At 36.2% G+C, this 27,418-nt stretch overlaps 1 protein-coding gene and 1 pseudogene across 2 annotated transcripts in view; both read right to left on the bottom strand.

Moving 5' to 3' along the window:
• The window catches only part of LOC146488319 (ZP domain-containing protein-like), a 46,816-nt gene extending 23,218 nt beyond the window's left edge, over positions 1 to 23,598 (bottom strand). Inside the window, exons 1-5 of one of the 2 annotated variants that reach the window (XM_085123963.1) lie at positions 23,483 to 23,598; positions 17,890 to 18,243; positions 17,353 to 17,578; positions 16,463 to 16,612; positions 15,544 to 15,677 (exon numbers count right to left, since the gene is read on the bottom strand). In XM_085123963.1, the coding sequence (XP_084980089.1) occupies positions 15,544 to 15,677; positions 16,463 to 16,612; positions 17,353 to 17,578; positions 17,890 to 18,243; positions 23,483 to 23,552 (934 nt within the window). In that variant the 5' untranslated portion in view covers positions 23,553 to 23,598. The remainder of the gene's footprint in view (positions 1 to 15,543; positions 15,678 to 16,462; positions 16,613 to 17,352; positions 17,579 to 17,889; positions 18,244 to 23,482) is intronic. The other variant, XM_085123955.1, reaches the window with a different exon arrangement.
• LOC146488320 (uncharacterized) lies at positions 12,312 to 12,985 on the bottom strand (annotated as a pseudogene).
• Positions 23,599 to 27,418: the final 3,820 nt, after the last annotated feature.

The raw sequence follows: 27,418 nt of genomic DNA, 5'->3' as shown, positions 1-27,418 counted from the left end.
TAGGTCACACTTTTTAAGAATTTGCCTTACAAAGAAAGCGTTACAAATCCGAACAAAATCTCATTATTCGAGACAAGCAAATGTTTGTTGTTGTGTTGAGAAGCTTTTTTGGGAATTTGATGGAAATCTGATTTTTTTATAATTACAAAATTTTTAATTTCTTCCCTATTGAACTATTCTTCAAGTGCCAAAAAAATGGCCGAGTTTAAAGGAAAATATCGCTAAAGATACCGTTAGTTGGCATCCTAAAACAGCATCCCGGTTAGAGAGCAATGTCTGGTCTGTAAGAATATGCAATAAAATTTTTGGGCAGTTAAAAAGAGAAAATTATAGAAGAAGAAGTTTTAACTGTACTTTTGTCAACAAACACCGCCTTCGTAATTAGCATAACAACATGAAAATAACGATTTACTAACAAAATAATGATAAATTCCACTTACCTCGTGAAATATCGAGAACTGGATATTTCAAAATATATCAAATTATAGTTTCAGTCGGATACAGCCGCATTTTCGATGATTTGTTGTGCGAAATCACTGTAATACACCGCAGCTGTTAAACTGAGTTGAATTCTTCAAAGTCCGTCAGGACAACCATCGGCCAAAAAAATTGCCTTCCGCCCCATAAGCTGCCGTGTGCCGTTATCCTTAATGACCAAAAATTCTTTCAGCAACTATTTAAATCCTGCTTTGAACTGGAGTTTCTCGTCAAGAAATCGTTTATGTTCCGTTGACCTTCCGCCGTGATTAAACAATGAGATTGCGTTACAGAAAAAGGCACACACATCCAGACGGGTTGGGGTGGGGGTTGAGAGGAAACAAAAATGGAACAGCTCCTAAATTAAAAAAGAGAGGGTCATTCAAGATTACTGTCAAAGCTATTTTATGCATTTTGGGTATTAAATAGGAAACTGCTGTCCCAGAATAATGTGGAATATGATAAGCCCTTGTGCTGTAGTTTTTTGGTTGGGGCGTGGGGGGGGGGGGGGGGGGGGGTAGGAGGGGGCTGCCAAGTAAAACACTAATTTACAGCATCAGTTGATCGTTGCTCTTCTGTTTAGGGTTCAGACAAGTTCATAACTATCCCAAGCTCACTGACAGCTTTATATTTGTAATATTAGGTAACATTGAGAAAGTTATATTCACCGGCACGTAAAATTAATATGAGGGTTTTTATGGGAATACGTGCAAATTAACGGCTTACATAGAATTTCAATAAAAAGCTACTTACTTACTTACTTGTTTTTTTTGTGTGTGTGTGTGTGTGGGTATTACACTTGCCTGTTTGTGTTATGGAACGTTGTTTTAGCGACACGACTGCCGCTGAGGATCAAGCTGCCTACATTTCAACCCAAACAATATTCTCGAAAATTGCCAGCTAATTAACAATTAGATTATAAGCTCGAGATTTCTATCGCCTGATAGCTGATGAGGGCGCAGCCCAAATCAGCTATCACGCATAGAAATTGAGAGCGAATAATCTAATTGTTTTAGCATAAATCTACTAGTCGGTCAAAACTAAACAAGTAAATTATCTATTTCCTCATCGCAGACACTTCGAAAATGCAACGAAGCGGCCGCCATTTTGTTGAAAACCGCTACTCACTATCTATCACAGAATAGATAGCGAGTAGCGTAGCCAATCAGAGAACGGCACTCGTGATAGAAGTCTAGTAGATTTATACTAATACTTATTGTTTATGACTCATTCAACCTTTGTTCCTTAAATGCGTCAAACGGCTTGAAAGGCTAAGTGTAAATATGCTTCGCATGATGTGCGAATATTTTTATTTAGATATTGCAAATATCCCAAGCACCATACATGCAGCTACTTAGCAATCTTGTGCAAACATGCAGCTGCGTTTCATTAGGACAATAACTGCATGAGCCTCAGGCTCATTCCATTATATAATGTAAAAACAAAAGAGCAGCAACAAATATTTAAGGCATATGGGTTTTCAATAAGGAGGGTGGCTGAGGCGGTGTCAGTAAAACGCGGGGTTGGTGTCTTTTTTTTTTTTTTTTTTTTTTTTTTTTTTCAACATCACAGGTCATTTGTGGGTCAAATAAGGATTAAAGCCAATATAAAAAAGTTAAGTCTCTAAGCTTACTAGCTTAGGATAGGTCATCGGTGACAACACTCGATGCAGTTCCGTATTCTGGCGGACATTGGTTCCCTGAATTGACTACCTTTTATTCTTCTAAGAAACGAAATGAGGCAAACGAAATACAAGGTACGAGACAATATATTTCCTTGAACTAACAAATTCTTGAACTAGAATGTGCATGAACTTACTATGAACTTTCCATACATTTGTCTGTAAAGCGAACCAGCCGTGAACTGCTACTAAAAATAGTTCGAGGGGAAAAAATACAGGAAAATGTATGGAAAGTTCAAAACACGACTGGACGCTTTCTGGCACAGTTACATTCCTCCATTTTTTTTCTTAAAATCCCTTTCCTAATGCCAAAAGTTTCCAATTCATGAATTTTTCAGCAGCAATGTTTTATGAAAGTTATTTGACATCGGATTTATTTGCATCGAGTGTTGTCACCGATGACCTTTCCTAAGCTAGTAAGCTTTAGAGACTTAACTTTTTTATATTGGCTTTAATCCTTATTTGACCCACAAATGACCTGTGATGTTGACAATAAAAAAAAAAAAAGAAAGAAAGAAAAAAGGAAGAAAAAAAGAAGAAAAAAAGAGACCCAGAGCCCGGCCCCGCGTTTTACTGACACCCATGGCAGAGGGGGGAGGGGGAGTATCAATCGGCAAAAGTGTATAATGTTAAATTGAATCACGCATCACAGAAAACCTTTTTAAAGCAATTACGCGTGACGTAAGTAAGTGCACTAAGCTAATAATGTAAGATTCCAAACTCTCCGAGGACGCATTATTGAAAATTGTATTGCATGCAACATCCTCTTAGATTGATTGTGTGTTAATTGATTTTATTAGAGATACATGTATAAAGACGACTTACTTGTGGGTAAAAATGCTGAATGTACCCTGAAAGGTTAACCCTACGTTATATTGTCTTATTCCCTTCTTGTCTATCGTGACTTTTAAGTCAAAGAACGTTCACTTATGTTGGAAATCCAATTGGTACATCACGCGTCACGCGCTCGTAAAAAAGAAAATCACGCATCTCGTTGTGATGTCAGTCCCGCATCACGCACGGTTTCCATTACCCGTCACGCTGCTTATCACGCGTCGCAAAAAAACCCTTTGCCACCCTCAATAAATTTACTTACTATTAGCTGCTGTGCCCTATTTGTCAGTCGGTTGCCCTTCGTAACATTTGATGGCATTTCCAACGATGTTCAGATTTAGTAAGTAAGTACACTCTGTTTTTTTTTTATAAGAACGTCTAATTTTGGAGCCGAGGCTGAACGTTCTTATATTTTTTTGTGATTTGAGGCTGAAAACGTTCTTAACACGTTCTTAAATTACATGGCATACACTACATGTATTTCAGTAAATCAAAACGGACGTGACCAAGAAACCTATCAAAGCGATTATGACAAACCGAGATGTGTGTCACCATTGTTAATGTTATACAAAACATGCCCTTAAGTATTTTGGTTAATTTACATTTGTTACCTTGATTTTATATTCAGATTAGCAAAATACAAAAAACGTTCTTAATCGACTCTCAGCCTAAGGAACGTTCTTAATCATTCTTAAAATTTTGGTTAATCTCAGCCTCGACGTTCTTATAAAAAAAGCTCTTATAAACAAAAAACAGAGTGTAGCTTTTTATTGGAATTCTATGTAAGCCGTTAATTTACATGTATTCCCATACAAACCCTCATATTAATTTTACGTGCCGGTACTTTCTCACTGTTACCTAAGATTACAAATATAAAGCTGTAATTGAGCTTGGGGTAGTTGCGAACTTGTATGAACCCTAAACAGAAGAGCAACGATCAACTGATGCTGTAAATTAGTGTTTTACTTGGCAGCCCCCCCCCCCCCCCCCACCCCCCATCCCTTCCCACGCCCCAGCCATAAAACTACAGCACAGGGGCTTATCATATTCCACATTATTCTGGGACAGCAGTTTCTTATTTAAAACCCAAAATGCATAAAATAGCGTGGACAGTATTCTTGAATGACCCTCTCTTTTATAATCTAGGAGCTGTTCCATTTTTGTTTTCTCCCCACCCCTACTCCAACCCGTCTGGATGTGTGTGCCTTTTTCTGTAACGCAATCTCATTGTTTAATCACGGCGGAAGGTCAACGGAACATAAACGATTTCTTGACGAGAATCTCCAGTTCAAAGCAGGATTTAAATGGTTGCTGAAAGAATTTTTGGTCATTAAGGATAACAAAGAAATATTTTACACCTTGCACGCGGCAGCTTATGGGGCGGAAGGCAATTTTTTTGGCCGATGGTTGTCCTGACGGACTTTGAAGAATTCAACTCAGTTTAACAGCTGCGGTGTATTACAGTGATTTCGCACAACAAATCATCGAAAATGCGGCTGTATCCGACTGAAACTATAATTTGATATATTTTGAAATATTCAGCTCTCGATATTTCACGAGGTAAGTGGAATTTATCATTATTTTGTTAGTAAATCGTTATTTTCATGTTGTTATGCTAATTACGAAGGCGGTGTTTGTTGACAAAAGTACAGTTAAAACTTCTTCTTCTATAATTTTCTCTTTTTAACTGCCCAAAAATTTTATTGCATATTCTTACAGACCAGACATTGCTCTCTAACCGGGATGCTGTTTTAGGATGCCAACTAATGTATCTTTAGCGATATTTTCCTTTAAACTCGGCCATTTTTTTGGCACTTGAAGAGTAGTTCAATAGGGAAGAAATTAAAAATTTTGTAATTATAAAAAAATCAGATTTCCATCAAATTCCCAAAAAAGCTTCTCAACACAACAACAAACATTTGCTTGTCTCGAATAATGAGATTTTGTTCGGATTTGTAACGCTTTCTTTGTAAGGCAAATTCTTAAAAAGTGTGACCTAAAATGGCCGCTGAAAACCCCCTCAGAGCGGTAAAACCAACAAGGTCACACTACAGCTAAAATACGAATCGAACTGAGCTGAAAGTTATATTTATGTGAATCACTTATATAGACCATTCTTCTGAGAAAGTTTGAAGGATTTAATTTTTTCTTGTCCAAACGACGATAGTCGATATTTACAGAGGACGGCTCTTAAAGCTGGCCGAGCGAACTGTAACTTCAATAACCCAAGCACTAGGAGGCGCTCTCGACGATTAACTTCGGAATTTACGCAATAAAAGCACTTTAAGAAATAAGGACACTTACGGCTTGCCTTTGATGACGGGATATTCCTTTCTTGAAAGGCTTTGATGACTCCTGGCGTATCAGTGAAACTTCAAAGACAGAGTTCGCCTTCACACGGCCTCACACACCACGTCTTTAGTCGGTTTGAAGCATTTTTTCAGCTTGTCATGAATATTGACTAGAATCTAGAATTAATCATTCGTGCTTAAAAAAATGCATATTTCGAGCGGAATTTTTTCCGTTGTTTGGCTTCAATATCCTTTATTGAGAAGTCAATGGCTGCGCTAAATATACAATAAAGAAATGACACCAGAACGCAGAAGAAGACACGAACACTCACCGTCATCGTTAAATACGGTAATCCCATCAACGAGCGACCCACCAAAAATTCACACATATTGTTTTCCCACAAAAAGGGAGAAAATTCAGGAGAGTGCTTAAATCAGATGGGATTCGAGCATTTTTTAACATCACCGACAAAGTAACCCTATATGTAGACTGGGGAAGGCGAAGAGAGTATGCTTGCTTCATCAGGTCTTTTATAACAGCTGCAACGATTTTCTAATTCCCCTGTTTCTGGTTTACCCTTGTGTCTTTATGACCCCGCACACCCGTTAGGGTGAATTTCTGACCCCAGATCAACAGGTGTATAATATATCCATGAAAGCTGCAAGAACTGCAGTTCAAAGGAATTTTGTCAACATTATTAACTATAAAAGTGAGAGTTGGTCATCGCAGTGAATTTTCCAATTTATGCAATTGGAAATTAGAAGTCTGAAATTTCCAATTGCATAAATTGGAAAATTCGGGAAATTAGGGAACTGGGACGAGCGGCAATGGCGACGGACGCAAACTTCTAAGCTCCGTCTGGGTCTCGAAGCAGACATGTAAAAACCATAAAAAAAATGGAAGGGAAAGACCAGGGAACGAAGAAGAAAACCGGTAGACGTAAAAGAGAAGAAATGAGCAGTTTAAGTAGCGAAAATTCGCAGGGAACGCCAGAAGCAACCACCCGACAAATGGCGGACGTTGTAGATGATGCGAGCAATGTAGGCGTATCAAGAAGCGACCCTCAGGTTCCAGCGTTAGCAGCGATATGGGAGGTTGTGGTACGCATCGAAGCAAATACAAATCTTCTCATTAATGAGCATAAAGCGTTAAAGACACATTGTGAAGAGCTTCAAAAGAGCATACAATTCACCCAAGCAGACGTGGAAGACATGAAGAAAGAAAACCAGAAGCTTAAAGATACAATGAAGGCAGTTAACGAGAAAAACAACGAACTAGAGAAGAAAGTTGACCAGTTGGAAAACAAGCTCCAGTCAAGCGTCGAGCAGGGAAATATTTTAGAGAAGAAATTGGAAGAAGCGACAAAAATGCACGACAACTTGGAACAGTATTCAAGAAAATTCAACTTAGAAATATACGGGATTCCCGAACAGGAAAGAGAAGATACAGAGGAAATCGTGCTCAACCTCGCTAAACGCTTGAACGTCAATCTAGAGCCTGAGGACATCGATATAGCACACCGCATGAAGAAAGGTAATACACGGCCTAGGCCGATTATTGTCCGGTTTACCAATTATTACAGTAGAAATAGACTATACAAGAACAGGAAAAAGCTACGCAGGGCAAATTTCGAAGGTTTTATCGAAGGAGCTCACAAAATCTATATCAACGAGAATTTGACTGCCTTAAGATCACAATTGTTCAAAAAAGGTGAGAGAAAAAAAAGGAAGTCAAAACTGGAGAATCTGGACTTTAGATGGCACAATATATGTGAAAACAGATCCTGAAGGTAGCTCTGCTACTCAAATTAAGTGTGAGGCGGACCTTAGCAGATTACGTTGATAGTTTATACTTCATATGTAGCTTAAACTTAGTTTATTTATTATGCCCGCAGCCTTTATCTTTCTCTTCCTCTCGATCGTCGATCACGTTACAAAACTGATATTATTACAAATTTTGCTTCATTTGCTTCGATGACGGATGGAGGTTTAGGATTTTGCATAGCTTGTTTTTTTCACTTTCGGACGAACGCGGATAAATCCCAGAAGAGTAATTTAAGCGTTAGTGTCCTTTTGTTATTAGCCTTAGTTTAGTGTCAATTATTTTGTAGTCCGTGTTTTGTTTCTTTTTTGGGGGGGCCTAATTTTCTTTAGCTTAATTTATGCTCGAATTTTGTTTCTTACTGTTTTGTATAAACAATGTCTAACTTGAAGATTTTGTCACTGAATGTGCGTGGCCTTCGTAAAGCAGAAAAAAGAAGAGCTATATTCTGTTATCTGAAAAAACAAAAAGCTTCAATTTTTTGCCTTCAAGAAACATTCTCAAAGACAGAAGACGAAACTATTTGGCGTGCTGAATGGGGTGGACAGATATTATTTTCTCACGGCTCAGAGCACTCTAGAGGTGTATGTATATTAGTGAAACCAAACGGCTTTCCCTTAGAAACCATAGAAAATGATGAAGAAGGGCGGTATATCTTTGCTAATTTGAAATTAACAACAGAGGAATTATCATTAGTCAATATTTATGCACCAACGGATTGTCGCCTGCAAATTCCATTTCTGCAAAAAATTACCCACCTTTTGGTAACTAAAACCTGTGTTTATAGGGTCATTATGGTAGGAGATTGGAATACAACGCTTAGCCATCTAGACAAAAGTGGTGGCCTTCCATGGAAAGAAACAATTTATAGGAATGGTTTAGTGAGTTTGATGGCGGAACTTAACTTGGTTGATGTTTACAGAACACTTCAACCAAACACAAAAACATATACTTATGAAACCAAGAGTCAAAAATTAAAGTCTAGAATAGATTACTTCATAATTGCAAAACAATTAATCAACAAGGTAAAGAAAACAGAAACACGATCCTCAATTGCTCCCGATCATAAAGCTGTCTTTCTTAGCCTTGAAATCGATCAAACATTTAAACGTGGACCGGGTACATGGAAATTTAACAACACACTACTGAAAGACGACGAATATATAAATTTAATTAAAAACAATTACTCTTCTATTCAAGAGAAATACAAAGAAATTGAAAGCCGTCAACTGTATTGGGAATTGGTAAAAATGGAAATAAGAAGTATGACAATTGTCTTCTCCAAGAAGAAAAGGTTCAATTTGAGAAACCGTGAAACAGCCATCCAACGTAAGTTAGGAGAGCTAGATAAGGAAATTTGTAATAATCAAAATCTAGACGATGATATTCTAACGGAGTACGAGAACCTTAAAAAAGACCTGTCCGAAATTTATCATACAAAGGGAAAGGAGGCGATGTTCAGATCAAAAATAAGATGGATTGAGAATGGTGAAAAACCAACGAAATATTTTTTTAACTTGGAAAAACGGAATTATGAGAAAAAGATTATAACCCAGCTTAAAACAATAGACGGAGAAATAATCACGGATTTAAGCATGATAAATGAAGAAATAGAAAACTATAACAAAAACTTCCTGACTGCTAGAATCCCACAAGACGAGAACAATAATTTCGACGACAACTTTGCCCGCTTCTCCTCTGATTTACAAAATCCAAAACTAGCTCAAGACGAAGCAAGCGAACTTGAGCAAGAACTGACAAAAGATGAACTACTGAATGCCTTAAAAGGTTTCCAACCTGACAAAACTCCAGGTGATGACGGTTTCACGAAAGAATTTTATGAAATCTTCTTCGAATTGCTATGGAGGAACCTCCTCGACTCTTTCAACGAAGCCTTTCAAACAGGCAAACTGTCTATATCTCAGAGAAGAGGAATTATTTCGCTAATACCAAAAGATGAAAACAATCTTATGGTTTTAAGCAACTGGCGTCCAATAACATTGCTTAATGTCGACTATAAAATATTGGCTAGAGCTATTGCAAAAAGAATAGAGACGAAGATGCCCAAACTGATTCATTCGGACCAAACAGGGTTCGTAAAAGGACGATACATCGGTCAAAATGTGAGGCTTTTAAATGACCTTATGGAATTTACCGAATTAAACAAAGTCCCAGGAATACTACTCTTTATAGACTTCGAAAAAGCCTTTGATACATTAGAATGGCCTTTTATTCATCACACTTTAAGATTCTTCAATTTTGGCCCGAACATTCAAAAATGGATTTCAGTACTCTATAGCGATGTTGAAAGCGGAGCTATAAACGGCGGATACATGACTAATTATTTTCGAGTATCAAGGGGCGTAAGGCAAGGATGCCCGCTGCGCCCTCTATTATTCGTCCTATGTGTAGAACTTCTTGCACAAAAAATACGACAAAATCCGGAAATAACAGGTATTGAACTACCTAATTCCATTGAAGCTAAGCTAAGCCAGTTCGCTGACGACACTACATTAATATGTAAGGACACGATGTCATTACGTGGAAGTATGTCAGTTTTGGGGAGCTTTGGTGAAATTTCAGGTTTAAAGCTAAACAGCAAAAAGACAAAGGCCATGTGGATAGGCTCTTTGAAAAACAACAAAACCAAACCCTTAGAGATAGATGTTCCAGCGGACCCAATTAAGACCTTAGGAACCTATCTTTCAAACGATAGAGACAAAAATAACAATTTGAATTTTTATCTAAAAATTCAAAAGATGGAAACTAAATTAAATATCTGGTTGTCTCGCGACCTTACACTTATGGGAAGAACCCTGCTTGCTAAAACTCTAGGAGTCTCTAAATTGGTGTATGCAGCCTCAATGTTGACTGTTCCTCAAGAAGTTATAAAAAGAGTCCAAACCAAGCTCTTTAATTTTTTATGGAAAAACAAAAAAGATAAAATAAAAAGGGAAGTTCTTTTTCAAGAAACAAGTAAGGTGGCCTGAACTTTCCAAATTTTGCAACGACAGTTAAAGCACTCCGCTTGAGTTGGATTGGTAGACTGCTTAACAGTCCAACTACCGATGCATGGAGAGCTATTCCAAATGCTTTTTTTGAAAAATATGGAGGTCTTAACTTCTTGCTCAAGTGTAATTATCATATAAAGAAACTAGACAAAAATTTACCGTCTTTCTACTTAGAAATGCTAGAGTACTTTAAGGAATTACGTCTAAATCGCCAAGATAAATACAAAAGTGACCTTGTTTTATGGAACAATCAAGACATAACTATTGAAGGTAAATCGCTGTTCTGGAAAAGTTGGACCGAAAATGGAATTTACTACATTCAAGACATTCTGAATGAAAATGGAAAATTCCTAACTTATGAAGAATTTAATCGCAAGTACAAAATAAAAATTAATTTTCTAAACTATTTTCAAATCCTGGTATCAATTCCAGCAAACCTCAAATCAAAGGCAACTTCTACACCCAGACCTATGAACTTTATTCTCGATGATTGTGATACATTTGACTTATCTAGGGACAAATCGATTAAACTTTCAAAAATGAAATGTAAAGACTATTATCATCTTTTTCAAGAAAAAGCAGAAGTTACACCAACAGCCATAAAAACTTGGGCCAGACAATACCCCGATATAGAATGTAAATGGCAAAAATTATTCCAAAATATACCACGCCTCTCTACTAACAACAAACTGAGACAATTCTCCTTTAAAATGTTACACCGTATTTTAGTGACCAAAAAAGAGCTCAAACGATTTAAAATAGCAGATAATGAGGAGTGTTTTTTCTGTAATTCAGCTGATTCCTTGGAACATGCATTTCTGGAGTGCCCTGCAGGCCAAAAACTCTTTCAAGAAGCCTTAACATGGTTTAATAATAAGCACAAAGTAAATTTTACTCCATCTAAACAACAGTACCTATTTAAAGACTATGATCCACCCCCGAGTACTAACTCAAAATTAATGCGGAAATTCCAGATCCTTACTGTACAAACTCAGAAATATTACTACTCATGTAAAATGTTAGAAAAACCTCCAAATATTCTAGAATTGAAGTCAGCGCTAATCTTACAATGGAAAGTTGAAAAATGGGAAATTTAAAATTAATTTAAATTAACGAAAACGCACAGTTTTTTTTTTTTTTTTTTTCGTCCAGTGACAAAATTTCATCCTTTTCTTACTGCTTTCCTGTTTTTTTTTTTTTTTCTAGTTGCGTGTAACCCGCAGTTTGTAAGTAATCTAGTTACTGTTATGTTTAAGGCTATCTGTATTAAATTGTAAGTAGAGTCCTGTTTTGTTCAGTAGCGTAAGTAACCAGTAAGCATGTATTGTAGGTAGAATACTGTATTGTCTAGTGATATATTTAGCCCGTACTGTAAGTAATGTAAGTAATGTGATTTTGCAAACAATAAAAAAAAAATAATAATAAAATAAAAAAAATAAATAAATAAATTGGAAAATTCACTGCGATGACCACTTCTCACTTTCATTTACATCCGCAGTTCATATATGAATCATTTCATACTTTACATCCTTATTAACTATTTTAAGTTTTTGGATTTTAAAAAAATCTAAATATTAGTTTAAGTGCAGTTGGTAAAATGTATATAGACTGTGCTTTGATTCAAAATGCTCATTTTATTTTCTACCAATCTATTGGTTCCGATTAGTTTGAAATTAATTCACTGCCTTTAGATCAATATTTCATTTATTCATGTCACTATTTTGCAACAGTAATGGCTCGGTAAACATAGCAAAAACCCCATTTTTCTTACAATAAACAACAACAGTATTATTCCCAAGTCAGTTGATCAGCAAATGATTATACTTGTGTACAAAGTTTGTATCAAGACACTTCCATACTATGTCAATCTGTAAGCAAAGAACACTTTGGTTTCATTCATTACCCTTATACATTAATTTTTATGTTAAAAATATTTTTATTACTATCATTAAAGCAACGACTAGAACACCTAAAAGTTCAACTGAACACATTTAGTTAAACTAATCTTTTCTGTCGATCAAAACAAATGTGTAAAACATTATGAAGTAAATAAACAAATGGTACCGTACCCGTACTTGCCCACTTGATTTATGAGCCAAGATTTTTTTCCTTTTTCTGAACTTTTGAAAATATTCAAAGCAATTAAAACCCAATACATTCAGAATAACTCTTAACAATACTACATAAAACAGAACTTTAACAAATCTCACAGGTTAATTTCCCTTTTTTCAAAATTTTAAGCAGAGCCTGACTTTGAGTTTGTTGTTGTTGCATAAACATTTGAAACATTGCTTGAAATTGCTCTTGCTGATTCTTCATTTGTTGAAGCATCAGGGGTTGTTGAGAAGCTGTGTTTATTTCCTGTTTCTGTTTTAAGTCGGTCCAGCTCCTGTTTTTTAGTTCACACTTCTTATCTGATGCTTCCCTCAAGTATTCGACAATTTCATTTATACTTTTTCTCTTCACTACCAGCTCTTTTTCTTGTTTCTGACAGACGTTCCATTGCCTTATTTCTTGCGTCTTCTGCTGAAGCTTTGTCCTTTGCTGCTTTATCTCGAGACTCCTCTGTGGCCTTTTCTGACTCCTTTTCCTGATCGTCCCTTTGTTCCAAATAACTTTTCATTATTTCATCCATTTCTGTCTTCTCTACAGAAATTCTGGAGTCATTTTATTCAAATCTCATTTTCTTTTTGAAATCTCGCTCCAATATCTTAAGTCTGTATCTCGCTGACTTTTGGGTCACACTAAGACTTTCAGCGATTCGATCGAGGCACTGCCCTCTTTCTCGGTTACCGGCCTTGTATTTTCATAGTTCAAATAATAAAATTTCTCTTCCGAGCGATAGGTCGTGCTCCCCAGTCCATTTCATCTGAGGAGTCTCGTAAAATGAAAACACCTTTATATAAACCAGTGCCAAAGAAAAATAGAGTATTTTAAAAACCATTTTAAAAACTTGCCTCTGCTAGCACAATATTGAATTAATAGGCATGTGTAATAAACAAGTTTCTTCAATCTAATTGGCAAACTAATTACTATCCATGGACACAATGCATATCCATTTTAGAAACTGTAGAATATAATTCAATTCCTATAATTTTATGGAACTTAAAAAGGTTATCACTTAAGAAAAAGAGCTAGTAGTGATGTACCAAGAAATAGGAGAAAAAATATAAATGAAACTCTCGAATACTTGAGGGAGGCATCAGATAAGGATTTTGCTTCTCTTACTTTTCGGATGAAAAACTTCGGTCTGAATTGTTCCATTCAATAACAATAACAAGCTAATTCTTTTTAAAAAAATATCCAGATATTGGCTTACTTTACTGATAGCTACGGATAATGCATTTGGGCTTACTTTACAGGCAAAAATGTTGTGATTTGACGAATACTGTAAGCTATAAAATAAAAGAAAACATCTCATAATGAGGTTCAGAGCAACTCAGAAGTGGCCAATTGCTTTGTGATCACAAAGGTAATGGATCAGATATTTTATGGCTGCTAGACCCTCTACGAAAATGGCCGACGTTTTAATATTAGCTTTTCTGCATTCAAATAAGCCACTTTTGAGTTGCAGTGAATCTCACTATGAAAGCGAGGCTAGGTGCAAAACTTTTCATATGAAAATTAAGTTTTTTTTTTGCAAATGAATAAAACTAATTTTCATAAAAAAAACACTTAGCACTTAGTCTCGCTTTCATAACGAGGTTCAAAGCAACTCGCAATGGTCTATTAGACTCACTAGTTCAAGTGAAGTATTCTTTTGATTTTTGACTCAAGAACGAGGTTAGTCAGGCTTATTTGAATGCCATCAAAAGAATATTAAAATGCAAGTCATTTCTGGATAGGGTCTATTTTAAAAGCACTGTTTTTCCCATACTCGCTTTCGTACATCTCCTATCATGGTTTTAAAAGTGAACTATTTATTATGCGAAACATCCAAGAGTGAAACTGGCCATGTTTCACCGCAACAAGTTTTACAAGAATTGTAAAAAGTATGCAAGAAGTAAAAAAAAAAATGAAGAGTAGCTGTATAACATCTTGAGTTGTTGAATGCGACTAAATATCAATTGCATTAAATTTCTATTAAATATTTTCTTACACCTGATAGGTGAGGGCTTGTAGTGAGATTTGCTGACAAAAAAATTAAGTCATTTAATAAGTTATTCCTATTCCCATTCTATAACGAGTTCTCAGCCATCATTCAATGGAAAGCGGCAATAAAATTCCTTCGCTTGGTGCGTTAGAGCCAGAAAACAAAGAGTAGTTTTGTGCAATAAAGCATTTCACCATAAATGGTTCAGGGTAGCCAGTTGTCTAGTACTAACACGTTCCGTTTGAAGGTTGGCTATGGATAATGCGCATTTTCCTTCTGAACAAGACATCAAACATGATTGCAAACAAGACATTTTTTTGTTTTAATGATTTAAAAGAATACATATAACACTTATTTTATCTTTACCAGCTAACTCAATATTACTCAAATACTGGCCTCATTTGTATTTAACGAATGAGTGGCCTAATTTCTATGTTAACTCTCTTACCGACACTCACATTCCACGGTTTCCAGCCTGCTGGAGTTGTTGATAAGATGATAAGATATAAAGTGCAAGCTCTAAACAATCACTGTGAAACTCGTTAACAGTGGATTTCTAGTTATAACAGGAGATGTCCGTAGTTTTATTACCAGTTTAGTGATTTAAAGCTAAGATACGTTCGATTCAAGGACCTTATATATAAAGTTAGTACCTCTACAACGTTTCCTAACAAAGTTCGTGTTTACCGTGTTCGCTCGAATTATGATCCCTTCTCTCTTAAATCCATATAAAGTGGGTTTATGCACCGAAGTAATTGGTATCTCAATGTGAAGAATGAAAAAAAAAGTGTACTGAAAAACTAAGTCCAGACCTTCGTTTATAATGGTTATAAGTTCAGAAACTCTTATGTTTCAAGAGCCCGATTGATGCTGCACTAGGTAGGGATGACTTTCAAGAGTGGAAAGGATCAAAGGATGTCTTCCTTCTAACACTTGTAAACATTATCTCACAGTGATTCGTTGATGTCATCCGTTTGAATGTAAGTGATTCGGCAGTTGGCATGTTCGTCCTCAGTAGTGTCCTTCTTGCGGTTAAGCAACAGTCTTGCAATGCGGCATTTCACAAATAAGACAGCAAGGAATATTATAGCAACCAGACCAACTCCACCAGCGGCTGTTGCAGTCGCAATCACAATGACTTGCTGGTCAGTATTCCCGGTATCTTAGAATATAAAATAATGTGTGTATTTTAGAGGATGGCGGCTATAGCTTTAAATGTCATAACTGGTATTTTCGTGTAGTGTATTACAACAACATTGCTGTTGTTGCCAACTGATAAATTTCCTCCTTTATTTCCGTATTATCTACTTTCAAGGGGAGACCCTTTGAATTACCTTTCGTTCCTCCTTTTTCTTTGAGCACTATCGGCCCTCGTTTGAGGAAGTATGACTTGGTTGTGCTCTGATTACTTGTTTCGTCACTTGTAGTCACACCTCTCCTCTTTCTCGAAGGACAACCAATGGTACACCTTTGTTTTCAAAGAAAGCTTATATGAGATTAGATTATATGAGTAATTTTAAACCACTATGCTGCAAACAGTTCAATTACATCTTTAGTTTGCAGAGCAAATAAGTTTGGATCGTCAAAATTTGACTCGCTGCAAGTGACATTTTAATGCAATCAGATAATAAGTGACATGGTTTCCGCCGGACGCTGAAAAGCGAGCGTGGTTGTGTTCTAATCACTCTCAGAGGCAATTGTGACCAATTTTACTTTAAAGGCAACTGTTAAAAACTGTTACGTTGTGTGTATTTGTTAAACGTGTCTTTCACTTTTTTATTTATTTATTTATTTATTTATTTATTTATTTATTTATTTATTTATACAATGCGATACAATGCAATATAATACAATACAACAATGTTTATCGACAAAAAACCCTGGGGGCTTTTCAGTGACAAGATCTCAATAAATTCCTATATAGTATACATACATCGCAAGATGAATAGAAACTCATTTATTAATTTCTATTTATTTATTATTATTATTATTTTTTTGCGGAACGTTATTGGGAGATGTAGCATAAGGAAATTACTTGAATCTTGACCATTCAAAAGCAACCGTAGAAAATTTGCTCTTGTCTTTTACCTTGATGAACCTCTTTTGCGACTATTACCACACACATAAATACAGGACTAAAATGGTCTTTTAAAATCTCAATGATAGTAACTTCAAAGTATTTTTAATCGTTCCACAAACATAAAACATAAACCTTTCAATTCATGACATAACTGAGTTCTTCGCTTAACTGACCTGGATAAAAGTGTGGTGTGACAGGCCATCAGCTCACAATGGAAGTAAACCGTATCATAGTCTGTGAAGAACCTCAATGCCTTGATCTTAAGTTGTTGATAGCTTCGGATTGAAGAGTACGAGTACCACATTGTGGAATCTACTTCGCATCTATAAAGAACAAGTAAGCTAATGTAATTGAAATACTCCTGGTGGGAGGACCAAACCACACGTTTCTATACTAACAGACCGGGTAGAGAACTTTATGCAGTGGAATTCAGACTAAAAAATTGCACCTTTTGACGGCATTGTCATCATCATCATCATCATCATCACATTTATTGTTATAAGTAACAACAACAATAATTTATTATTACAAGAGAGGTTGTAACAGAAATGATAAAAAATGTAAAATTTGATTAATTCCTCTACTGCACACTTTAACCACATAATAGTGACCTTACGCAACAGGAAAGTTGAGGGAAGGGGACGGTGAAATATCGTTGTATGACCAACATGACATTTTAGTACCTTCACATTTTAGGCGTTAAACGACTTAGTGGTATTCTCTCGTCTGTGACAACCTGAAAACCACGAGCGGTAGGAATGTTACAATCTAAAGTCATGAATACCGCCACGCTGGTCACATAAGCACTATTTGCCGTCCCACCACATCGGACGTCCTGTTGCCGGTTAACTCCCCAATGATGCAAATAACGTACCACATCTTAGTCTTATGGTTACACTTGCAGTATTGAACTCGTTACTACAAGTTTCCCACTACTCCTTCAACCCCAGACAGGGAAGGGGGGATGACTCACTAAGTACCCAGAAAATATATAGAGTATATAAATATTATTGGTAGAACTGAATGACAATTATATGTTTCGTTTGGTCTGAATTATACGTACCCAGAGACGATGAAGGAGTAGGAAGGCGAAGAAGAGAAACTATGGTCTTTGGTGGCCTTACAATTCACAGCTATTACCGCCAAACTAGCTCTGGACTCCACGCTGTATTGCATGTATATGTAATCATTTAGAGGGATCGTCAGAGGGTAGTCAATGTCATTGTACGGTGTTGCAAAGGAAGAATTTGTGTAGAAGTCCATCTTGAAGGTGAGGTTACCGAATCCCACTGAAATAAATTGACATTTAAACTGATCAATTGACGCAGTGACCGTTATCCAGAACCTTTTATTGCAAGATTAAAACCACTAGTCATGTTAATCACTAGTCTGTAAGAGGAGTTCCAGGGGTTGGGTACACAATGTACTCTTTGTATGTTATGTATATTTCTGATACAATGGGCCTTAATTTAAACTATAAAAGATATCAGGTAAGTTAATAGCAACTTCAAGATAGTTCGAGTCAGTTGCTCGTCCATCACTGAAGCGAGCTATATATTGGTCTATTAGTCGTTTACCTACAACTGAGAATCCATTATACCTTGCAATGGAGGGATGTCTATTCCGTCTGGTGTGAAACTCAAGCTGAGAAACTTCTCTTTGGGATAGCTACAGTTGAACTCCAGATCAAAATCGTGGTCTCGGGTGACAGCACTAGATATTTGCACAATATCTGCTTGAATCTCATTCGTAAAAATTAGCGAGCTGGAAGTTTCTGCGACTGACGTCCGGCAACCATCCAATTCAGTAGCCAAATACAGGTGCGTTGCACTTTCTGTAGCTCCGCACGAAGAAGAACGCAAGTGAAGTAAGCTTGCATTTAAGTACGGGTATATCGCCTTCTCCAAGGCTACTGTCATGTTGCTGTCATCACAAGTTACAGTCACGCCAGTTCCTAGACGAAGTCAAAACGCATTGCGAGGTTAGCATCTAGTTCAATAGCAAGCGAGATGCGTTGGTGCAGCACACTATAGTAAGAACACTTCTAGCACCATCAAGCCGACAACCCATGCGGAAAAAAGAAAAATCAGAAAAGACTTAATAAAGCGCATCATGTTGTTCTCTAAGAACCTGAATGTTCCGTCGATGTCTTGAATTGTCTCAGCGCCAACAGGAGCAAATAAACAGAGACTTTTACTGGTTAGGTGTGCTGCACTAACCCTTTCTTTTATGTGTCAATAACAGCCACTGAAGTACACAAAAAACTAATCATTTCTGTATATTAGCCATACGGTAGCTGTTGAAGAATTTCTATTTCTGCTGTACACATACAGCTGTTTCGACAAAGGTTGTCCAAAAAAGCGTAAAATAGTACGCGACATCGCCGAAAGGTAGTCTGGGAAATGAGCTTTTATCGAAATTTGTTGGGTATGTCCCAGACTACCTTTTGGTATTGTCGCGTACGCTTTAACGCTTTTTTCGGACAACCTTTGTCGAAACAGCTGTATACCCTTGACTACCAACCACCAGACAAAAAAAGAACACAAAAACGTGTTAAAAAGACTTCCAAAAAACTTCACAAGCCGACATAACAAGTAATGTTTTTTTTTTTTAATCCATCAAACTTCATTCCTGAGTCTTGACAACCATGAAAAACAAACTTTTGCTTATCTATTGTTAGGGTTATTTGTGTGAATTCTTTGTTGGGGAAACATGTTTAAGCGACAAACCTTAGTTTCTTTTTCTAACCCTTTATTACTCTGCAAAGCACTTTTCTTTCTTCCAGTCTTATAAAAAAAAAACAGAGGAGAATGGCTAGGTGTGGTGCACTAGCCCTCTCTTTTAGGTGTCAATAACAGCCAATGAAGTATACAAAAAATCTAATCATTTATGTATATTAGCTATACGGTAGCTTTTGAAAAATTGCTATTTCTGCTGTACCCATATACCCTTGACTACCAACCACCAGACAATAAAAAAAACAAATACGTGTTTAAAAATACTTACGAAAAAGCCGACATAACAAGTAATGCTTTTATTTTTTATTCCATCAAACTTCAGTCCTAAATCTTGACATTCATGAAAAACAGAGAATAGCAAAGTTCCGCTTTTCTATTATTAGGGTTATTTGTGTGAATTCTTTATTGGGGAAAAATGTTTAAGTGACAAATTTTAGTTTCTTTATCTAACCCTTTATTACTCTGCAAAGCATTTTTCTTTCTTCCAGTCTTATAAAAAAACAATGGAGAATATGTTGTAATATATTGTTGAATAACACCAAATACCAGCTTGCAAAAACAATAAGACGTTGACTACATGTTTCATTGATTCAAGTGTTAAAAGTGTTGTTTCAGCCTGGGTGATTTTCTTTATCTGACCATTTAATCTTTGGATACTGAGAACTGTTAATATTATGTTAAATTTACAGCTCTTAAAATCTACTCCAAAGCCACACGAATCGGTTTCTTGTCAGCCTAGCTTATGAATGTTTACGTATTGTTCACGGTACCCTCTCCAGAAAGCGCCGAGCAGTAGTAACGTCGGCCCGGTTATTCAAAATCTGATCCACAATGAAAATCCACGAAGAAAATATTACCGAGGTTTTCAGCGTGCTCGTTAATAACATTTTTTAAGTTTAATTTTAAACTAATGGTAGGGAAAGTCAAAGTCAAAACTGAGGGACAAAATGTTTTTCCAAAAAATTTTATTGCTTAGTTATTAAACTTGAATCAAAGTTTTCGTTAATCCAGGATTAGCTTAATCAGTCGTCTTTGAACAACTGGGCCCTGGTGTGCAGATTCTTTGAAAGCATCACCGAAGACACATGTAAACATCAATAGCAGCTGTTAAACAACTCAGTAACGTTTCGCTATAGGTACAGTTATGTACTTTAGAACCTTCTCCTTAAGTCAAGTCAAATTTGTCTTGTGAATGCACCGTGGATGAAAACCAGAGATTTTAGAACCCAGAAAATAGCCGAACCGACACTGAGACTGAGACTCGACAGCACTTTCTTAATCATTTGTTATCCATTTGTTAGTATAATTTCAGCGATCTCTTCGCATATTAGTATAAGTACTCACATGATTTGCAATTTGAAATAAATGAGCATGACACGATGGTCGGTTACTAGGACTTTTCCTCCTCCAATTCTTAAAACTGAGAGTTATAGGCTATAGACAGAATTACAATGGATCAAATTTAACGAGACTTGGAAGGGAACTAGGTGGATAAATAATTTAATTAGCAATTGGTTATTATTTTATTCTATTAGACTGCTATTGTAACGTCATAAATGATGCCCAAATTTGGGGTCAGAATTAAAAGTCAGGAAATTATTGGGAAAAATGCTGTATTGGTTTTTCCGGTATAGAATTGTAAAAACCCCTTCTCAATCGAATAAAAAGGCGTAAATTTACAGCTAATAAAAAAACTTCAAAGTTCCCGCCACATGACCACATATATATTGTCAAACTTAAGGGGTATTTAAACGCGAAAAGAATAAAAAATATCGTAACGGAGAAAAGACAAACTTGCATAAAATCGAAATTGTATTTTTTTCAACTTAGCATATGTGGTATCATGACCCGTATTTTATCACAAAATGCGTCATAACGACGTCATAATGACGTAATTTGTGATAAAGAAAACTACATTTTTGATTTTATGCAACTTTTTGTTTTCTCCGTTACGTAATTTTTTTTATTGTTTTCGCGTTTAAATTCCCCTAAAGTTTGACCATATATGGTAATGTGGCGGGAAATTTGAATTTCTTTAATATCTCTTGTTATCATTTTTGCTTTTTTGCATCATGGTATAGAATGTTTCGAGTTTTTTGTTTAGTTTTGCTGGCTCGTTTTCCTCGATTCTTTTAACGATATGTTTCTCTTCACGCCACCTTTTTTTTTCACGCATACAGCCAGAAAGAGTTATTTGTACTGCGTTCGAGATTTTTGATATTTTTGAGCTGTCCTATTATCATTTCCCTTGTAAAACAATAGCATTGTTTGTTGTAAACCCCGGCCATATGTATATTTTCTCCAGTTTTATCTCAAATTTTTAACCATTTTTTTTTAAGGTTATTTTAATCTGATTGGCTGTTGTTTGTTTCTTTTTGTTTTCCAGTTAATTATAGCCTATTTGTAATTGCACTTTTGTTACAACTTTGCACTCGCGTTTCATGTAAAGTGCACTCCTTCTTTGGCCAATCAGAATTAAGTAATTTTTTATTGAAGTATATCATTTATCATGATGCACGTAGATCTGAATTTTCCAGAGTCGATTGGGGTTTATTCTTTGTTTTTTGTTTTTTTTTATTATTATTATTATTATTATTATTATTATTATTATTATTGTAAACAACAGCCATACGACTTTAAAACGAAAAATAAAACAGTTTTACCCTATTTACGCCTACAAAATTTGCACACGCGATCGTTGTTACATTTTTCAGGAAATAACAAGAGCAACAAGTATGATTAACTTTCTGAGACGCTACGTTCCCGTTTACAGGTCAGGGCCCGGTTGTTCAAAAGCTGATAAACGCCAATACCCGATTAAAAACTTACCGATGTTTTCATCTCGCTTGTTAAAAATGTTTTTGAAAGCAAATTTTGAGTTAAAGGTAAAGGAAGTTGATAAGTAATTATCTTGAATCAAAGTTCACGTTAATCCAGCATGACCTTAACCCTCAGACATGCAAGGGGAGTATTTCCTGTGAATTTGGTGAAAATTGGCTTATAGTTATAGGAGATATCAAATGACAAGAGAGGTGCGATTTTAAATTTTTGAATGTATTAAAATGTAATATTGTAAGCTGCCAGAACCTTATTCTAAGCCAGAAGAAGTGGTAAAGCAGCATGATGATGTTTTGACTTAGCGTTTATATTCCAAGCTGTCGAAAAGTGTATTTTCTGATCTGAGAAAAACTCTTATTTTGGGGGAAAAACGAAAATTGTTGCATAAAAGTATAAAATCTAAAAAAAGGTCCGCCATGCTAGATTACGTAACTGTGCCTTAGCAGCGTCATTTGCGTATGTATCCCATAATATTAACAACATATTGTACACTACATAACAGGTTATCTATTGAAGGTAAAAACATTTCAAAATATCGTACCGTAACGTAAACACTGGAGCTGAGGTTTCCAACAACCACCACCGCCCCCTCCTTCCTGTACCAAGGTGGGGGTCTGAGTTAATGTTAACGTTTACATGTACGTCCAAGGTTGAACAACTGGGCCCACTATGATTCTGCCTTGAAACGCCGCTTACAGTCAGCTGGTGTTAGAAAGGTACGGTGTGGATTCTTTCATTTAAAACTGTGTAGGTCAATGTGTGAACCATTCGTTATTTAGATCCTTTCTTAGATGGAATTAGTTGTCGGAAGTAACTGGCTTGATAACAGAGTGTTACCATTGTGACTACACGTGTCCTTACTAAATCAGCTGTTATTTATTTAAGCCTTGAAGAAACAGAATGAAAGGTGATTACGAGCAGTCATTGCTTCCAATCAGAAGCAAACGTTTCTAATTTAAATAGCAACCGAATTATCAAAAGTATTCTATTCAGTTTGTAACTTAAGCTGGACCGTTTATAGTTGAATAAAAATCATCACATCAAAAAAGTCGCAAACAAACTGACTGAAAAATAACTGCGACCGAATTTTCAATATACGATCAACACATGGAAATAACGTATAAATGAGAATGCTGCGAAAAGACATGGTATCCAGAAGAGGTACTCTCTCTGCACAATCCCTTTACTTAAGCCTGCATGGTATGCTAAGCACGTTTGTCCATAACAAGTTTCAACAAATCCATTTTCACTTAATTTGAATTTAGTAAATCTTGAAGATAGTCACGTTGACAGCTAGGATACTATTCATGCCAACATCACATATAATTGTATTGCTTCGGCTTTTCAGGGAGTGCGAAAAATAGTATTCTATTTTTGTCCTTTAACGCACTAGATAACATGCCATGAACTGAAACTGGCACTACGGTTTTGAGGTAATAAAACTGGAAGTGAACCTACATGCTGTTTGTGCAAATGTACCCCCTCTTATAATAGCGCAAAAATTCTAAATTAATGAGCTTCATTACGTTAGGCATTCAAATACATTTATAAAATACTGTGTTAACTGTGTAGGAAGCAACTTGTGACGGTACAATTAATCACAGTAAGAAAACGTACCACTAGAATCAAGGCCGACAATCCATGCGGTGAAAAGAAGAAACAGAAAAGCTGCCTTAAAGCGTGCCATGTTGTTTTTGAAGAGTCTGGGTGTTTCTCAGTCGTCTTGAATTGCCTCGACGCCAAGGTTGTGCCAATCAAGCCCACTAAAGTGTAGACAAAACTAATCATTAGAGGAATTAGCTATTGGGGAGCTATTTATGCCGTTGCCACGCCTGTTTCTCTTCTTACTAAAGAAAGCGTGAAGACTATAAGAGGTTTTATGAAATTCTGAAAAGTCAAATATGGCGGACAAAGGAAATTATTTCAACAGTTTGTATAAATATTGACATTGTTTCTTAACATACATTTGCAACGCCGCAGACATCATTGCGTTCATGCACCTGCTAAAATTGATGTTGAGTCGACGAAGTTGTTTTTGCTTGAATTTGCACACATATACCTCTGAAAAAGAATGATGGAGTAATATCAAAAACAGAACAAGGCTGTTACACTGTTGCGCGCTCCCATTCACTATATTTGGGAGCCAACAAACTTTTAAACTGCGAGGTGTAGCTTAGTTCTTTTCGTTCTCGCAGAGACCAAAGGCTTCAATGATCTTCCTCTGTACAAGGGGAACATACTGTCCCTCGCCAAGATTTACTGATAAGTACAATCAGACTCCGGATACGTTCTGTGTCAAATGTAAAGGCTGTTGTTTTATTCATTCCGAACTTGCGACTTCAATTCAATTTTTGAAATTTTCATAAACGTTTTTGTTTTTTTTTACATTAGCAGATGATACGTACAGGACCTTGATTTGAATTGCAAATTGTATCCTAAATGTTTCTCCCACCATCACTTGTACGGTACACTTGACCGGCAAAGAACAAACTGTTTCACCGTAAAGTGAGTTTTCCTTCCTTTTCTTCAGAGTTTTTAATTATGATGTACCACATGCCGTGTGATTTCATTTTCAACAAGACAAAGCCAACACACAAAAAGAAAAAATAGTGTGAACTACGTTGGACAGCACTTAATAAGCACCATCGATATCATAAGTCGGTTAAGCGAACCAACAAATCTGAGAATGAAATGATACCCGATTTTCAAGAGAACAAAGTTATTTTACATTAAAAACTTTTATGTCCTAAATTAAGAACATTTTTTAAAGCGAGATAATATTGAAAATACGTCAGTTATTTAGTGCTTTTAGATAACTAACAGAAGACAAAGTTCTCAGCACTTGGCCACTTCGAGCAATTAATTATTTGGAAAAGTGTTTACGCCACGGAAATGAACCTAGAGTTCCGTTTCTTTATCGTTAACTCTTCCGCAGCTTTCATAAAACAAATTCTTCACTTTCATTTGTTCTAATCTTAAAGCTGGCAGAGCGAACTGTAACTTCAATAACCCAAGCACTAGGAGATGCTCTCGCCGATTAACTTCGGAATTTACGCAATAAAAGCACTTTAAGAAATAAGGACACTTACGGCTTGCCTTTGATGACGGGATATTCCCTTCTTGAAAGTCTTTGATGACTCCTGACGTATCAGTGAAACTTCAAAGACAGAGTTCGCCTTCACACGGCCTCACACACCACGTCTTTGGTCGGTTTGAGGCAATTTTTTCAAGCTTGTCATGAACATTGACTAGAATCTAGAATTAATCAATGGTGTTTAAAAAATGCATATTTCGAGCGGAATTTTTTCCGTTGTTTGGCTTCAATATCCTTTATTGAGAAGTCAATGGCTGCGCTAAATATACAATAAAGAAATGACACCAGAACGCAGAAGAAGACACGAACACTCACAATCATCGTTAAATACGGTAATCCCATCAACGAGCGACCCACCAAAAATTCACACATATTGTTTTCCCACAAAAAGGGAGAAAATTCAGGAGAGTGCTTAAATCAGATGGGATTCGAGCATTTTTTAACATCACCGACAAAGTAACCCTATATGTAGACTGGGGAAGGCGAAGAGAGTATGGGTTGGGGGGGGGGGGGGGGGAGGGGGGAATCCGTCCGTGAACAAAGTGCGCTCACTGAATTCAACCCACGTAGTTGTCTAAGTAATACAGCAAGCACCAATTAGTCCAAGTGATTTTGACGACCTGTCTTTTTTTTAGATGTGAATTTTTTAACATTCTATAAGAAATTGCAAGTTCATTCTCGCAACCTCACCATTTTTACACCATTTTAACTCTTATCCATTCCTTTGATGAATGTTGAGTAAATTTGGACGACTTCTTTGGTTTTTAGGAAGCCGAGAATCCCATATGGCGTGTCCAAAAATGGCAGCTGAGAAGATCAAAAAAACTTGATTGTCATTTGATACGACGTTATCGACAAAACTTTGTTGTTAGATAAATAGTCCTCTAAACTTTGATTCAAAATCCCAACAACTTCTTTCTCGGCGACGACTTTTAGTGACATCGTTTCCTAGCAGTTTGGCGGCAAATTTTGTTTTACGAGACACCTTCGCAAGACGACGGCTCGCACGGCATATTTCCCGCCAAATTCAAGATACAGATTGTTTCAGTGTACGTGATGATTTTTTTTTCTCGCAAAGATCCTTACAGAAAACGTTCATTTGCAAGCAGTTGTTCCTTAGACAATTGAAGCGAAACGGCAAACTTAAGAGAAACAAGAAATTGCATTGTATATGCTTACAGAAAAGGGTTTTGAGCCTCATCGTAAAGGCAATCCTAAGTGCAAAGTTTTTATTATGAAATTTAGTTAAAGTTTTGCACTGATCCTCACTTTCATAACGAGGTTCAGAGCAACTTGGAAGTGGCATATTGCTTTGTGATCACAACGGTAATGGATCAGATATCTTATGGCGGATAGACCCTATACGAAAATGGCCGACGTTTTAATATTAGCTTTTCTGCAATCGAATAAGCCACTTTTGAGTTGCGGTGAATCTCACTATGAAAGCGAGGCTAAGTGCAAAACTATTCATTTGAAAATTAAGTTTTGTTTGCAAATGAATGAAAACTAATTTTCAGTTCATAAAAAAAACACTTAGCACTTAGTCTCGCTTTCATAATGAGGTTCAAAGCAACTTGCAATGGTCTATTAGACTCACTCGTTCAAGTGAAGTATTCTTTTGATTTTTGAACTCACGAACGAGGTTAGTCAGCAGGGTCAGGCTTTTATGAATGCCATCAAAAGAATATTAAAATGCAAGCCATTTTTTGATAGAGTCTATTTTAAAAGCACTTTTTTCCCCATACTCGCTTTCGTACATCTCCTATCATGGTTTTAAAAGTGAACTATTTATTATGCGAAACATCCAAGAGTGAAACTGGCCATGGTTCACCGCAAGAAGTTTTACAAGAGGTGTAAACTGTATGCAAGCAGTAAAAAAAAAAATGAAGAGTAACTGTATAACATCTTTAGTTGTTGAATGCGACCAAATATTAATTGCATTAAATTTCTATAAAACATTTTCTTACACTTGATGGGTGAGGTCTTGTAGTGAAATTTGCTGACAAAAAATGAAGTCATTTAATAAGTTATTCCTATTCCCATTCCATTCCGATTTCTCAGCCATCATTCAATGGAAAGCGGCAATAAAATTCCTTCGTTCGGTGCGTTAGAGCCAGAAAACAAAGAGCAGTTTTGTGCAACAAAGCATTTCACCATAAATGGTTCAGGGTAGCCAGTTGTCTAGTACTAACACGTTCCGTTCGAAGCTTGGCTATGAATAATGCTTATTATCCTTCTGAACAAGACATCAGACATGATTGCAATAAAGACATTTTTTTGTTTTAATGATTCAAAAAAGAATACACACTCATCTTATCTTTACCGACTAACTCAATATTACTCATATACTGGCCTCATTTGTATTTAACAAAATTAGTGGCCTAATTTCTAGTTTCCAGCCTGCTGGAGTTGTTGATAAGATATAAAGTGCAAGTTCTAAACAATCTGTGAAACTCGTT

Source organism: Pavona decussata, unplaced genomic scaffold (genome assembly GCF_977016875.1).
Source record: "Pavona decussata unplaced genomic scaffold, jaPavDecu1.1 SCAFFOLD_11, whole genome shotgun sequence".
Lineage (NCBI taxonomy): Eukaryota > Metazoa > Cnidaria > Anthozoa > Scleractinia > Agariciidae > Pavona > Pavona decussata.
The sequence above is the reverse complement of the archived record's forward strand: the minus strand, read 5'-3'. Positions and strand labels throughout refer to the sequence as shown.